The 15,098-nt window shown below is 42.1% G+C and overlaps 2 protein-coding genes across 2 annotated transcripts in view; one reads left to right on the top strand and one right to left on the bottom strand.

Annotated features, from left to right (window-relative positions):
- Positions 1-10,614, bottom strand: part of LOC124143163 (dihydropyrimidinase-like) — a 163,719-nt gene extending 153,105 nt beyond the window's left edge. The window contains exons 1-2 of the mRNA XM_046512023.2: positions 10,591-10,614; positions 6,699-6,730 (exon numbers count right to left, since the gene is read on the bottom strand). Coding sequence (XP_046367979.1) covers positions 6,699-6,707 — 9 coding nt within the window. The 5' untranslated portion in view covers positions 6,708-6,730; positions 10,591-10,614. The remainder of the gene's footprint in view (positions 1-6,698; positions 6,731-10,590) is intronic.
- An 854-nt stretch (positions 10,615-11,468) lies between these two features.
- Positions 11,469-14,516, top strand: LOC124143162 (60S ribosomal protein L15-like). Its single transcript, XM_046512015.2, has 4 exons — positions 11,469-11,598; positions 12,467-12,655; positions 13,169-13,305; positions 14,140-14,516. Exons 2-4 carry the CDS (start codon positions 12,484-12,486, stop codon positions 14,443-14,445), a joined length of 615 nt encoding a protein of 204 aa, XP_046367971.1. The 5' UTR covers positions 11,469-11,598; positions 12,467-12,483; the 3' UTR covers positions 14,446-14,516.
- The last annotated feature ends 582 nt before the right edge of the window (positions 14,517-15,098 follow it).

Genomic DNA, 15,098 nt, shown 5'->3' with positions numbered 1-15,098 from the left:
GCTTAATATGGGAGGCGAGTTCAGGGACTAGAGAGGCAATATGGGAGGAGAGTTCAGGGCCTTGAGAGGCTTAATATGGGAGGCGAGTTCAGGCCTAGAGAGGCTTAATATGGGAGGAGAGTTCAGGGCCTAGAGAGGCAATATGGGAGGAGAGTTCAGGGCCTTGAGAGGCTTAATATGGGAGGCGAGTTCAGGCCTAGAGAGGCTTAATATGGGAGGAGAGTTCAGGGCCTAGAGAGGCTTAATATGGGAGGAGAGTTCAGGGCCTAGAGAGGCTTAATATGGGAGGAGAGTTCAGGGCCTAGAGAGGCTTAATATGGGAGGAGAGTCCAGGATCTAGAGAGGCTTAATATGGGAGGAGAGTCCAGGATCTAGAGAGGCTTAATATGGGAGGAGAGTTCAGGATCTAGAGAGGCTTAATATGGGAGGAGAGTTCAGGATCTAGAGAGGCAATACGGGAGGCGAGTCCAGGGTGTAGAGAGGCAATATGGGAGGCGAGTCCAGGGTCTAGAGAGGCAATATGGGAGGCGAGTCCAGGGTCTAGAGAGGCAATATGGGAGGAGAGTCCAGGATCTAGAGAGGCTTAGTATGGCAGGAGAGTCCAGGATCTAGAGAGGCTTAGTATGGGAGGAGAGTCCAGGGTGTAGAGAGGCTTAATATGGGAGGAGAGTTCAGGGCCTTGAGAGGCTTAGTATGGGAGGAGAGTTCAGGGCCTTGAGAGGCTTAGTATGGGAGGAGAGTCCAGGATCTAGAGAGGCTTAGTATGGGAGGAGTGTCCAGGCCTTGAGAGGCTTAAAATGGGAGGAGAGTCCATGATCTAGAGAGGCTTAATATGAGAGGAGAGTCCATGATCTAGAGAGGCTTAGTATGGGAGGAGAGTCCAGGATCTAGAGAGGCTTAGTATGGGAGGAGAGTGCAGGATCTAGAGAGGCTTAATATGGGAGGAGAGTTCAGGGCCTTGAGAGGCTTAATATGGGAGGAGAGTCCAGGATCTAGAGAGGCTTAATATGGGAAGAGAGTTCAGGGCCTTGAGAGGCTTAATATGGGAGGAGAGTCCAGGATCTAGAGAGGCTTAATATGGGAGGAGAGTCCAGGATCTAAAGAGGCTTAATATGGGAAGAGAGTTCAGGGCCTTGAGAGGCTTAATATGGGAGGAGAGTCCAGGATCTAGAGAGGCTTAATATGGGAGGAGAGTCCAGGATCTAGAGAGGCTTAGTATGGGAGGAGAGTTCAGGATCTAGAGAGGCTTAATATGGGAGGAGAGTTCAGGATCTAGAGAGGCAATACGGGAGGCGAGTCCAGGGTGTAGAGAGGCAATATGGGAGGCGAGTCCAGGGTCTAGAGAGGCAATATGGGAGGCGAGTCCAGGGTCTAGAGAGGCAATATGGGAGGAGAGTCCAGGATCTAGAGAGGCTTAGTATGGCAGGAGAGTCCAGGATCTAGAGAGGCTTAGTATGGGAGGAGAGTCCAGGGTGTAGAGAGGCTTAATATGGGAGGAGAGTTCAGGGCCTTGAGAGGCTTAGTATGGGAGGAGAGTTCAGGGCCTTGAGAGGCTTAGTATGGGAGGAGAGTCCAGGATCTAGAGAGGCTTAGTATGGGAGGAGTGTCCAGGCCTTGAGAGGCTTAAAATGGGAGGAGAGTCCATGATCTAGAGAGGCTTAATATGAGAGGAGAGTCCATGATCTAGAGAGGCTTAGTATGGGAGGAGAGTCCAGGATCTAGAGAGGCTTAGTATGGGAGGAGAGTGCAGGATCTAGAGAGGCTTAATATGGGAGGAGAGTTCAGGGCCTTGAGAGGCTTAATATGGGAGTAGAGTTCAGGCCTTGAGAGGCTTAATATGGGATGAGAGTCCAGGATCTAGAGAGGCTTAATATGGGAGGAGAGTCCAGGATCTAGAGAGGCTTAATATGGGAGGAGAGTTCAGGGCCTAGAGAGGCAATATGGGAGGAGAGTTCAGGGCCTAGAGAGGCTTAATATGGGAGGTGAGTTCAGGCCTAGAGAGGCTTAATATGGGAGGAGAGTTCAGGGCCTAGAGAGGCTTAATATGGGAGGAGAGTTCAGGGCCTAGAGAGGCTTAGTATGGGAGGAGAGTTCAGGCCTAGAGAGGCTTAATATGGGAGGAGAGTGCAGGATCTAGAGAGGCTTAGTATGGGAGGAGAGTCCAGGATCTAGAGAGGCTTAATATGGGAGGAGAGTCAAGGATCTAGAGAGGCTTAATATGGGAGGAGAGTCCAGGATCTAGAGAGGCTTAGTATGGGAGGAGAGTTCAGGATCTAGAGAGGCTTAGTATGGGAGGAGAGTCCAGGATCTAGAGAGGCTTAGTATGGGAGGAGAGTCCAGGATCTAGAGAGGCTTAATATGGGAGGAGAGTCCAGGATCTAGAGAGGCTTAATATGGGAGTAGAGTCCAGGGTGTAGAGAGGCTTAATATGGGAGGAGAGTCCAGGGTGTAGAGAGGCTTAATATGGGAGGCGAGTTCAGGGCCTAGAGAGGCAATATGGGAGGAGAGTTCAGGGCCTTGAGAGGCTTAATATGGGAGGCGAGTTCAGGCCTAGAGAGGCTTAATATGGGAGGAGAGTTCAGGGCCTAGAGAGGCAATATGGGAGGAGAGTGCAGGATCTAGAGAGGCTTAGTATGGGAGGAGAGTCCAGGATCTAGAGAGGCTTAATATGGGAGGAGAGTCAAGGATCTAGAGAGGCTTAATATGGGAGGAGAGTCAAGGATCTAGAGAGGCTTAGTATGGGAGGAGAGTGCAGGATCTAGAGAGGCTTAGTATGGGAGGAGAGTCCAGGATCTAGAGAGGCTTAGTATGGGAGGAGAGTCCAGGATCTAGAGAGGCTTAGTATGGGAGGAGAGTGCAGGATCTAGCGAGGCTTAGTATGGGAGGAGAGTTCAGGGCCTTGAGAGGCTTAACAGGGGAGGAGAGTTCAGGATCTAGAGAGGCTTAATATGGGAGGAGAGTCCAGGATCTAGAGAGGCTTAATATGGGAGGAGAGTCCAGGATCTAGAGAGGCTTAATATGGGAGGAGAGTTCAGGGCCTTGAGAGGCTTAATATGGGAGGAGAGTTCAGGGCCTTGAGAGGCTTAACAGGGGAGGAGAGTTCAGGATCTAGAGAGGCTTAATATGGGAGGAGAGTGCAGGATCTAGAGAGGCTTAGTATGGGAGGAGAGTTCAGGGCCTTGAGAGGCTTAACAGGGGAGGAGAGTTCAGGATCTAGAGAGGCTTAATATGGGAGGAGAGTCCAGGATCTAGAGAGGCTTAATATGGGAGGAGAGTCCAGGATCTAGAGAGGCTTAATATGGGAGGAGAGTGCAGGATCTAGAGAGGCAATATGGGAGGAGAGTCCAGGATCTAGAGAGGCTTAGTATGGGAGGAGAGTTCAGGATCTAGAGAGGCTTAATATGAGAGGAGAGTCCAAGATCTAGAGAGGCTTAATATGGGAGGAGAGTCCAGGATCTAGAGAGGCTTAATATGAGAGGAGAGTCCAAGATCTAGAGAGGCTTAATATGGGAGGAGAGTTCAGGATCTAGAGAGGCTTAATATAGGAGGAGTGTTCAGACCTAGAGAGGCTTAGTATGGGAGGAGAGTGCAGGATCTAGAGAGGCTTAGTATGGGAGGAGAGTTCAGGGCCTTGAGAGGCTTAATATAGGAGGAGAGTTCAGGATCTAGAGAGGCTTAATATGGGAGGAGAGTTCAGGATCTAGAGAGGCTTAATATAGGAGGAGTGTTCAGACCTAGAGAGGCTTAATATGGGAGGAGAGTTCAGGGCCTTGAGAGGCTTAATATGGGAGGCGAGTTCAGGATCTAGAGAGGCTTAATATGGGAGGAGAGTCCACGATCTAGAGAGGCTTAATATGAGAGGAGAGTCCAAGATCTAGAGAGGCTTAGTATGGGAGGAGAGTGCAGGATCTAGAGAGGCTTAGTATGGGAGGAGAGTTCAGGGCCTTGAGAGGCTTAATATGGGAGGAGAGTTCAGGATCTAGAGAGGCTTAATATGGGAGGAGAGTTCAGGATCTAGAGAGGCTTAATATAGGAGGAGTGTTCAGACCTAGAGAGGCTTAATATGGGAGGAGAGTCCAGGATCTAGAGAGGCTTAATATGGGAGGAGAGTCCAGGATCTAGAGAGGCAATACGGGAGGCGAGTCCAGGGTGTAGAGAGGCAATATGGGAGGCGAGTCCAGGGTCTAGAGAGGCAATACGGGAGGCGAGTCCAGGGTCTAGAGAGGCAATACGGGAGGCGAGTCCAGGGTGTAGAGAGGCAATACGGGAGGCGAGTCCAGGATCTAGAGAGGCAATATGGGAGGCGAGTCCAGGGTCTAGAGAGGCAATACGGGAGGCGAGTCCAGGGTGTAGAGAGGCAATACGGGAGGCGAGTCCAGGATCTAGAGAGGCAATATGGGAGGCTAGTCCAGGATCTAGAGAGGCAATATGGGAGGCTAGTCCAGGGTGTAGGGAGGCAAGGAGAGAGAGCAATCATGTTTTGTCTCCCACAGAGTTGCACTTTACCAAATGGTAAAAGAAGTTGGCCGAAATATGACAAGTCCATCCTGATTAGCTTCGAAATACTTTTGACTTCATCAAGTTTGAATCCGGCAAGTTCCTGTGCCTTACCCTGGGCCCTTTTACACTCGGAAGTATGAGATCATGGAGACTCGAAGACCAATTACGTCCAGTCTTTGTTCTTTTATATTCATGTGAATGAGTGAGTGAGTATGGTTTTACGCTGCTTTTAGCAATATTCCGTCAATACCGGAAAATGAGCTTCACGCATTGTACCCATGTGGGGAATCGATCCCGGGCCTTTGAACCCACCGCCCCTTCATGTAGCAGCTCACAAAGTCATCATTGTCATGTGGACAAGTTGTCTGACCTCTGTTCATCCTTACACTATAACACCGCCACCACTCAAGTCAGCCCAGGGTACCAGGCCTGGACACATAAATTCTGTTACCGTAGGTGTCGGGTATGTCAAACCCTTCTACCTTCAACTTACTCTCACCACACCTTAGTTCTGGGGGTGATGTAGCTCTCTCAAAGTGCAAGTCAGATTTGTTGCTCAAAGTCCATTTCTTGGAGACGGAATTCTTTAGTATTACACACAAAAGACCCTCAGATGTGTTCGTGTTGCCTGACTTTTGCAAACACACTAATATATTAAATATCCTGGTTATAATACATCTGTAGAGAATATGTGTTTCTAAGTTTGTACTTTAATCTCACGGTATATTTCATGTTACAGTTACCCAAGTAAAAAACATAAACCAGGAAGATTCATCATTTTTCCCCGGCAGGCGGGATGTGATAGAGTTGTAAGACAGATACAAGACATCACACTCCAGTATTTTCTCTTAAATTGGTCAAATCAGAATAACGACTTGTTACAGACTATTCCTTTACAGCTTGTTGTCATGGGTACTGCATAGATAAGGAGGTAGATCCATGACAACAGTGATTTATTCACTCCCAACATCCCAACTGTCATGCTACCAACGTCAGTGTAAACCACTTTAATACACTTTGTCAGACATGTTTACATGGGCAGTCTTATATTGTGAACAAGTCTATTTGTATCAGCTTGATAAATGACACAGGTTTAGATCAACCCCACAAACATACATTCACAATGATAAGACATCCCATCTATTTTCTTGTTACTGTCAAGCCTGCTGCATATTTTATTTGATTATTTTTTATTTAACGGCGCAGTCAGCAATATTCCAATTATAATGTCAATGATCTGTAAATAATTGAGACTGGAACAGACAATCCAGTGATTGACATCATGAGCATCGGTATTGGGATATGATGACATGCATTAACCAAGTCAGCAAGCCTGACTACCGGATCCATTAGTCATCTCTTTCAACAAACAAGGGTTGCTGGAGGCCAGTTATAACCTGGATCTTTACAGGGATCAAGACAAACAAATGGAACTATCAATTTGAATATGACTGAAATTATACATATTTTTACAAATTTGTTAAACTTAGCCCAGTTTTCATTTAATTATTTAATATATTGTCTACTTCCAGACATAGAGGAACTCGTTGTGAAGACACAGGGACTTGTCTCGGGTTTTAAAGGAAGTGCCCTAGGCAATTACATTGGGTAATAATCATTATTTTGTCACAAATAATTTTGTTGCTAAAGTTGTTATTTTCTTAATTTCAGAGGTATTTTAAAAGTGCTTTCAATGCAAAATGTGAATTGAAGCATAGACACTATATGAAAATGAATTGGGAAGTTTATCACTCCAATTTGGGAATTTATACAAACATTTGCTGCCGACTTGGGACCGAATACCGACCTAGGAGCATGTCCAGATGAAGCTGAGGTATAAGGCTGAAACCTACACACATTGACAAACATGCCAGACAAGGTCCCCTCTACATTCATTTGGAACTTTTTCAAATAAAACTTTTTATAACTTCCCAATAAATTATTCAATATTAAAGGTAATCAGGGTTAGAAACCAACAGTTTTTGTCCACTAGTCCTTATAATGATAACATATAGCAAAACCCTTAAAATGGGCCAATTTCTACTAGTCCTTAGGATACCTTAACTATTGGGCAGTTTGTCAAGGACTATAGGACTATTGCCAATTTCTAACGCTGGGTAACACAGCAAAAGGCTGTTTTGTAAATTACTGATTTGGTAATTTTGTGCTGACATTTAAAATAAGTTCCTAGGACTCACCAATGGCATTATTCTCCTCTTCTGTGCTGCATCTATGTAATCCAAACAAAATAAATTAAACTTTGGGATATCTAGGAACAAATCCTTAAATTTCAGTCTGGGAATATGAAAGTCACATTCAGAATCATCAGGAACTTTTGAACCTGCTGCAAGTGGAGGAATGTCTTATCAAAGAATGTTTACTCTACCTGAGACCTGGATTGCTGTAGAGACTGTATTCCTTAACTACCACATAACCAGTGATAAACAACAAAGACATGAAACAATGCTATCTACCCAAGCTTAGTTATCTAAGCCATAGGCTATTAGTATCTGCTGAGTGTATCAGTTTGCCATAGCAAGAATGTCTTTATTGAAACATGTATATACGGTCTTTAAAGCAATAACAAATGGTCAATAGATTCTCATTCCTGCTGGCCCCACAACCAAACATCACATCATGTTATTGTCCTCAAGAACCGACAGATGAAGAAACTCAGTGTGCATTTATTGCGTTCTTTCTTTGCATGATGAAATACACCATTTGTGACTTCCTCCATGGTCTAGTGGATAGAGTGCCTGCCCGGGGTGTGGCAGGTTGGTGTTCAATTCCTGGCTGCATCATACCAAAACTAAACAAGTTTTCCCGCTTGCTTTTGAAACTGCCAGTCCTTGTGGACCTGCAACTCTAAAAATTACCAGTCCCCCCATACTTTAGCCAGTCCCAACTTTCAACAAATAAAATAACGTATGAAAATTATTTGGTTTTAATTCTTTCAACATCATGTTCGATGTGACAACAAAGAATTATAAGGTACTTTATTTGCCGGTCCACAGGGACTGGCAGTCACATGTATTACCAGTCCAAGCCTAATTTTACCGTTAAAAAACTGGTAATTACTGGTAAGCGGGAATGCTGTAAGAGTGTTAGTTCTGGGATATGTTTGTTAGGCTAGAGGCTGTATATTTTTTCGATCACTGCTTCAAAACACACAAACATATTTCTGTGAAATTCTGTGCCAATTTATTTTTTAAATCTCGCAGACATCCAGCATGTTCAGTGATGCCAAGATTTTGGGACTAAAATCTGAGGGTAAATTGTTTGGTGTTTTTTCCCAGAACAAATTATATTTAAAACAGAAATCCAAGGCACAAGACTTTTGTGGGGCAACAGGATGTGAATACTGGTTGGTCAAGTGACCTTCTGCCCGCTACCGCCTTGTGGTCACTGGTACTGCATGCTTTTATGCCCCTGGCTTAAGTACGGATATTGCCTGATTTAGTTGAGTAACATTCTATCCCAATTGAAGCCCAATTGAAGCCCGTTGTACAGAGCAACCTTAGCGCTAAGGTGATCGTAACTCCCATACCTTAACATAGACTTACGACAGTCGTAGCTCTAAGGTGATCGTAACTCCCATACCTTAACATAGACTTACGACAGTCGTAGCGCTATGGTGATCGTAATTCCCATACCTTAACATAGACTTACGACAGTCATAGCGCTAAGGTGATCGTAACTCCCATACCTTAACATAGACTTACGACAGTCGTAGCGCTAAGGTGAACGTAACTCCCATACCTTAACATAGACTTAAGACAGTCGTAGCGCTAAGGTGATCGTAATTCCCATACCTTAACATAGACTTACGACAGTCGTAGCGCTAAGGTGATCGTAATTCCCATACCTTAACATAGACTTACGACAGTCGTAGCGCTAAGGTGATCGTAACTCCCATACCTTAACATAGACTTAAGACAGTCGTAGCGCTAAGGTGATCATAACTCCAATACCTTAACATAGACTTACGACAGTCGTTGCGCTAAGGTTGTTTTGTACAACGGTGCCCAGGGCTTTAAAACTAAAAAAGAACCAAAAAAATAATAGGAAGAATTAAAATCCCATGTGTAATGAAACATAGCTCACAAATGGAATGAAAACATGATTTTCTTTTTCAAATAGAAAATTATTAATCAAGAACGCTCAAAAAATTAAAATGAGAGCTGTCAAAAAAGTAACAACAAAGCCGATCAGTTCTTGTCTTATCCTCTTGACGCTGAGCTCCATGCTGGGTAACAACACGTACCATCTTGTATTGTGTTTTGGTATGACGAGGCCAGGGACCGAACCACCTATATTCCACCCTGTGACCACTACACCATAGAGGAGGTTGATCCACGACAGACAAGCATGGGTTACTGAGGACCAAGTCTACCCCACTGATTGTTTCCCAGTCACTGAGCCAGGACACCTGATACGCTACATTCACTCTATAGCACTTCATTACTTTACAGTATATCTTGATATCTGTTTTAACTCAGTACAATGCAAATGAATTTCAGGTACATGTAGTTGGACAATCTTGGACATATTGGTTACTTGCTGCCATTAAAAAGTGAGTGAGTGAGTGAGTGGGGTTTTACTCCACTTCTAGCAGCATTCCAGACATAGGCTTCCAACAAAGAATAGGCTTCACACATTGTAAATATGTAGAGAATTGAGCCCAGGTCTGAAAACCAGCTATATAACCATGAGGCAACCCTTTGGTCCTCCATTTAACTTGAGCACTGATGGATGAAATATGAACAAGACAGTGCAAAATTTGGTTGGTAGGTCAAAATAAAATGCAATGCAATGAACAGGATTATTTTAATCATCTTAAAGTTTGATTTCGATCTGCTGGCAATGACAAAAATAAAATCTTGGCCTGGTTTGGGTCTTTATACAAATAAATCTGAAATCTGTAGCTTATTGTCATTTTTATTATCAAAGAAATCTTTATTGTAGGAGGTTAAAAAACCAACCTTATCATTCTGATTTTTTCCCCTTAAATATTTTACTTTTTGGGACGGAGGAATCATAAACCCTGGGATTCAGGGTCATTGACCCCTGAAACAGACATATACTTCATAGCTAGACTATCATTTCAACTGGTCACATACATGTGAGTGAAGCTTGGATCATTACATAATTGAAAAAATACAAGATGCTGAGGTGTCAAGTTACTGGATCAATAAACACCACTGCAGCTTGGTAGTAGTTTCTTTACGGCATTGTTCATTGCATGTAACATATCATCATGGAGTTGGTCTAATCCTATAAAATATCTCAGAATTTGAATCAAATAAACAATCATATTTTTTTTTTTTATTTAATTAGTCCAACTATTCTCACATGTGTATGAGGCTGCCAACCCCCTTTTGGTACGCAGGATTCAGGGGTCTATTTAGAGGATATTCAGGACTCATTAGTGTGGTACATGGGAGGCAAATAAAATTGTATTTGGGACAAAGTTTCAACATTTAAAAAAGAAAATTATACATGATATTTTTTCAGTAATTTAAATTCAAATTTTCTCAATGCTTTTGGGATTTGTGTCAAATAGTATTCGGGATTCAGGGTTGAGCAATAAGACTCATATAAAAAATTAGATGGTATTCAGGATTCAGGGGATTGAGGCGTTGTCATCCTCATGTATTATATAAGCATGTGATTTCATCTTGACATTGTATTTTAGCATCCTAGGTACGGCTAGGTATCAACAATGATATAAGCTAATAGACACATTTATGATTGATTTATTACATTTATTCTTTCAGTCATGTTTTATTCAGGTGTATGAGATGTATTGTTTTAACAGAGACTGATGGTGTATATATCTACTAGTGAAACCACAGAGTATAATCAAATTGTGGGCGGGGCATGAATTTTGTTAGAGATAGGATTTCATATTTGGAGAGAAGAGAAAAATAGTCTCCACTCACTCAAAGCAAACAGGTCTTTTCCCTGCTGCTGAAACAACATATTTTTAAACTGTGGTTCGTGTGTCTTCTTATCATTATTTTTTTCCAGATAAATGCATGACCCTTCCCAGACCCCATCTAAATAATAGCATGTCACTCGATCACGCACCTGTTTGAAAAGACCGCCGTCGAAGTTTTGTAAAACGATTTGGCGAACGACTTGTTCCAAATAATTAGCACACAAAAGGTCTTCGGTCGAAACCTTTGCTGTGAGACAAAATCTCAGCCCTGGTTTGTCATAGAAATTCCGGGAAAATGTTCTTTTTCTTGAAGTAAAAATGTTGGTTTAATATCAAGAGTACTAATTGCAATAAAAACAAGTGTTAGTTCCGTCGCGCTTGATTGCAAAACAAATACTGAATGAAACAATACCTCCATACTTTTGATGGTCTTACTCTATACTAGCTCGAGGCTATAATTGATAAATTCAGTGATGTATATTTTGTTTTTATACACCATTTGTATTCACACAGCAATCTTTTGCCTGCGCGTTTTATGTGATTAAATCATGAAATCATTTCAACAATTAGTATATTTTCAAAAAATATAATTGTAGAATTTGTGACAGATATTTTGTTATGGTGAACAACAGATCTGTTAGCTGTAGAATTCAAGGTTACTATATTGAACATTTCTTTTGAAATTATACTCGAAAATCTCACTGTTGACAAGACATTGTACAGAAAGTTCACTTTGAACTACATTATAAACCAGCAATACATTCTCATGGCGTTAAAACGCACAGCGAATTGTATAAAAACCAAATGAAATAACTAATATTATCTTATAAGCTTGTAGTCAAATTTGTAAACGGAAATCATTTTAGGGATTAAATTAATTACTGGTATACAATTTTGTAATTTGCTATGGACTGCTATAATATTCATACCATTTTAAATACCGACATATTGACATTATTCGCTTAGTGTTAAATAGCAGAGGTATAACTATTTAAGATGTATCAACTCTCATTTCTCAATTCAGATACACCAAAGCGCGGTTTTCGGATGCTAGAAAGAATATCTGTTGAGAGGGAAGCAGTACTAATGTCAGTCACGCATGTTCTCGTTGTCCTCTCGTTAATCCTTTTTACAGGAAGTAGCACACAGTACCCGTGGTACGATATGAGTTCCCTTTGAATCCATTCAATCTACGCCTCCCAATAACATAAAAACTTATTTTTCTGAACGAAATAGATTGCTCAGACTTAATATTTGATGGAATTAGCTATATTTTAAACCCTAATCTTCCCGATTGTGAAACATTGTCGTATTTGTTGCCCGAGTTCAACGTCAGCAGATGTTCATAGGGCTATCCTGGGGTTTCTAACTTCGTATTTTCACTATTTTGGGGGTGCATGTTAGATTTATACTTATTTTAAAGTGACTTGAGATAGATCAACACAACGTATGAATCTAACAACGATCGAATTTGATATTTCGGTGTTAGTCCTGCCTTATGATTTCAACTTTACTTCAATTTGACCAAGTTAAAAAGTGTTATCGTGATATTTCTGATTCAGTTGAAGGTTCGACGTTCACCATAAGTCGTTAACTTGTGACAGTATTTGTACACTGAATATGTCAACTGTTAAGCCACATACATGTTTACTATATATAAGATATAAAGATGATACACCAATAGCCAGTCGGACGACTAAAACTAATCTGATTATTCCTAACATCGAACAACATAAAAAAATGTGCACATCTTTCCCAGTTGTCGTGGGACATACATCTTTCCATGGTTTGTCTTGCAATTATGTACTTTGATCGTCATACAGATGTAATATTGCTGAGTGTGCCATAAAGAACTAGGAAAACACTCACTAGTCATTCAGCCTTCAACCAAGTGAAAATCTGGAAGGAACCGATATACCAAATACATGTTTTCACTGGTGTATGTCCCACTACAGTGCAGTGGAAATTACTTATAAGTCCAACTGGCTCCTCCTTACATTATCATGACACATTTCTTTCTTCCAGATCATTAATCTGCCATCATGGGGGCCTACAAGTACATGCAGGAGATGTACCGCAAGAAGCAGAGTGATGTGCTGCGATTCCTGCTGCGTGTGAGGTGTTGGCAGTACCGCCAGCTCTCCGCCATTCACCGTGCTCCTCGCCCCACCAGACCCGACAAGGCGAGAAGGCTTGGGTACAGGGCCAAGCAGGGTGAGAATAATTACTTGTCTTTTCTTGTTTATTTCAGAGGCATTTTCTGTCCCTTCCTAAGGGCATGCTAGAATCCTATGGATGTGGGTTTGAATTTCTGATTTGACCTGTCTTGGGCTGCTAGTTTAGAACATGTTGAACCCTTAATCAATTAAAATTCTTTTGGTCAAGTAACATCAGCTGATACTAGTCCATGTATCAATGTGAATACAAAGACAAAAATGTACTGAATGTTATGACATGGTCAAAGTTCAGACTGGTAAATACAAAAGCTTTAGGCGCAGTCTGTTCTGGGTTTGTCAGCACCATACTCATGCTTATGGCTTTCAGTGGTAATCGTCGAAGAGTGTTTGGGATAAGACGAGGTGAATAAGTTGAATTAAATATAACATGTATAGACTGAGATAGTAATCTTGAATTGCAACTTGGTGGACATTGAATTGATCTATATTTACATAGTTTAGTTAATTTACAGATTTATAAACAACTAAACGAAAAACGTTTGCTTTTCAGGTTATGTTGTCTACCGTGTGCGAGTCCGCCGCGGTGGCCGCAAGCGCCCAGTGCCCAAGGGATGTACCTATGGTAAACCCGTCACCCACGGAGTCAACCAGCTCAAGTTCGCACGTTCACTCAGAAGTGTGGCTGAGGTATGTCAAATGTTTCTTCACTAATTTATAACATAAAGTGACCTAGCCAAAGGTTGTATGGCCAACACGCCACTTGTCTTAGACTAGGGTAATGTTCATAGAATTATATATGAATGTGATTTGCTGCTCAGATATTAGTACATGTTATATGTGGAAAAGATGTTATGATATTGTGTCTAATGCCTATTCATACAAAAGGATAATAAATCCAGTTAAGAGGGGTACTTGTCAAAAATTAATCATTTTTCAGTCTTGACAAGTTCTGAAGATGCCAAAATTAAATAAAATGTTGTGAACACATGGTGAGAGACAAGTTCGCTTACCTCCCTTTGCTTGTAATATCTTTTTGCTATTAAAGACTGACATGAACATATTTCTCCACGATAGTTTACATCGTCTTGACATGCTATGAGTGTTCAAAATTCAGCATGAAATGGAGTGTCCTCATAATTTCAACCATACAAGTTAGATTTACCCTCCATAGACCTGGGTTAGAATAAGTCTTCAGCATCAAATGCTTGCGATAAAAGGTGACTAAAGGGATCTGGTGGTCAGGCTTGCTGACTTGGTTGATGTGTAGATCGATACTCATAATATCAATCACTGGATTGTCTGTTCCCGACTCGATTATTTGAAGACCGCCGTCATATTACTGGAATATTGCTGAGTGTGGTGTTAAACAACAACCTAGATTTGTGTGTCTGTTTTCAGTCCTGCAATATTTCAATATGTGCATCTCCGAACTAAGAACAACAATGCACTGGTGCTTCAGTGAATCATTATTCCTTGACATGTAGCATCCACTCCCTAACTCTGTATGATGTCTTGTTGCAGGAGCGTGTTGGTCGCAAGTGTGGGGGACTCCGAGTGTTGAACTCATACTGGGTTGCTGAAGACTCCACATACAAGTTCTTCGAGGTGATCTTGGTTGACCCAGCCAACAAGACAATCCGTCGCAGTCCCGACAGCAACTGGCTGTGCCGTGCTGTACACAAGCACCGCGAGTTGCGAGGACTCACCTCTGCTGGCCGTTCTTCTCGTGGTCTTGGAAAGGGACACAAGTTCACCAAGACCAATGGTGGTTCTCGTCGTGCTTACATGATCAAGCACAATTCACTCAGTCTTCGCAGAAAGCGTTGATTTACTTTATTTTTTTTGTTGTTATTGGCTTGTATGTCACCCAAAGTCAACAATAAAAAAACTCTGCGGAATATTTTGTATTTCCTCTCTCATTGTTCAATCAGATTCTCTGAATAGTTTTCATCTTTGTTGCCATGGTGATTATAGGGCCTCAATTACAACAAATCAAGAATCACTCCTGCATTACTTAGGGCTTTTCTGGCGACGTACGATGATGCAACAGAAATAATGTTAAAAGCTGTCTTAAAACCCCATTCACTCACTGAAAATAACCTATGTTGCTGTTAGTTGACAAAGCTGAAGCCTGGAAGCAAAGGTATTGTACAGACAACCAAGGATGGAAAATAGGGCACTGCTAAGTGCTGGGCCGCATGTGCTCCTAGTATTACTTTGAAGTATGACCAAAACTATCAGGCTATGTTTTGTCAGTTTGAACAACATAGACCTCCTTCAAATGGGTTCTCAGTATGTACCTATGGGGACCCACCAGGGTAAGAATAGGTCCGACTAAAGGGATCGGATGGTCAGGCTCGATGACTTGGTTGATGCATGTCATCGATCCCAATTGCGTGGATTGATGCTCATGATGTCAATCACAGTACTGTCTGGTCCAGACTTGATTATTTACAGACCGCCTTGATATAGCTGGAATA

The sequence above is a fragment of the Haliotis rufescens genome, unplaced genomic scaffold, assembly GCF_023055435.1.
Source record: "Haliotis rufescens isolate VD_foot unplaced genomic scaffold, xgHalRufe1.0.p SCAF_6, whole genome shotgun sequence".
NCBI lineage: Eukaryota > Metazoa > Mollusca > Gastropoda > Lepetellida > Haliotidae > Haliotis > Haliotis rufescens.
The sequence above is the reverse complement of the archived record's forward strand: the minus strand, read 5'-3'. Positions and strand labels throughout refer to the sequence as shown.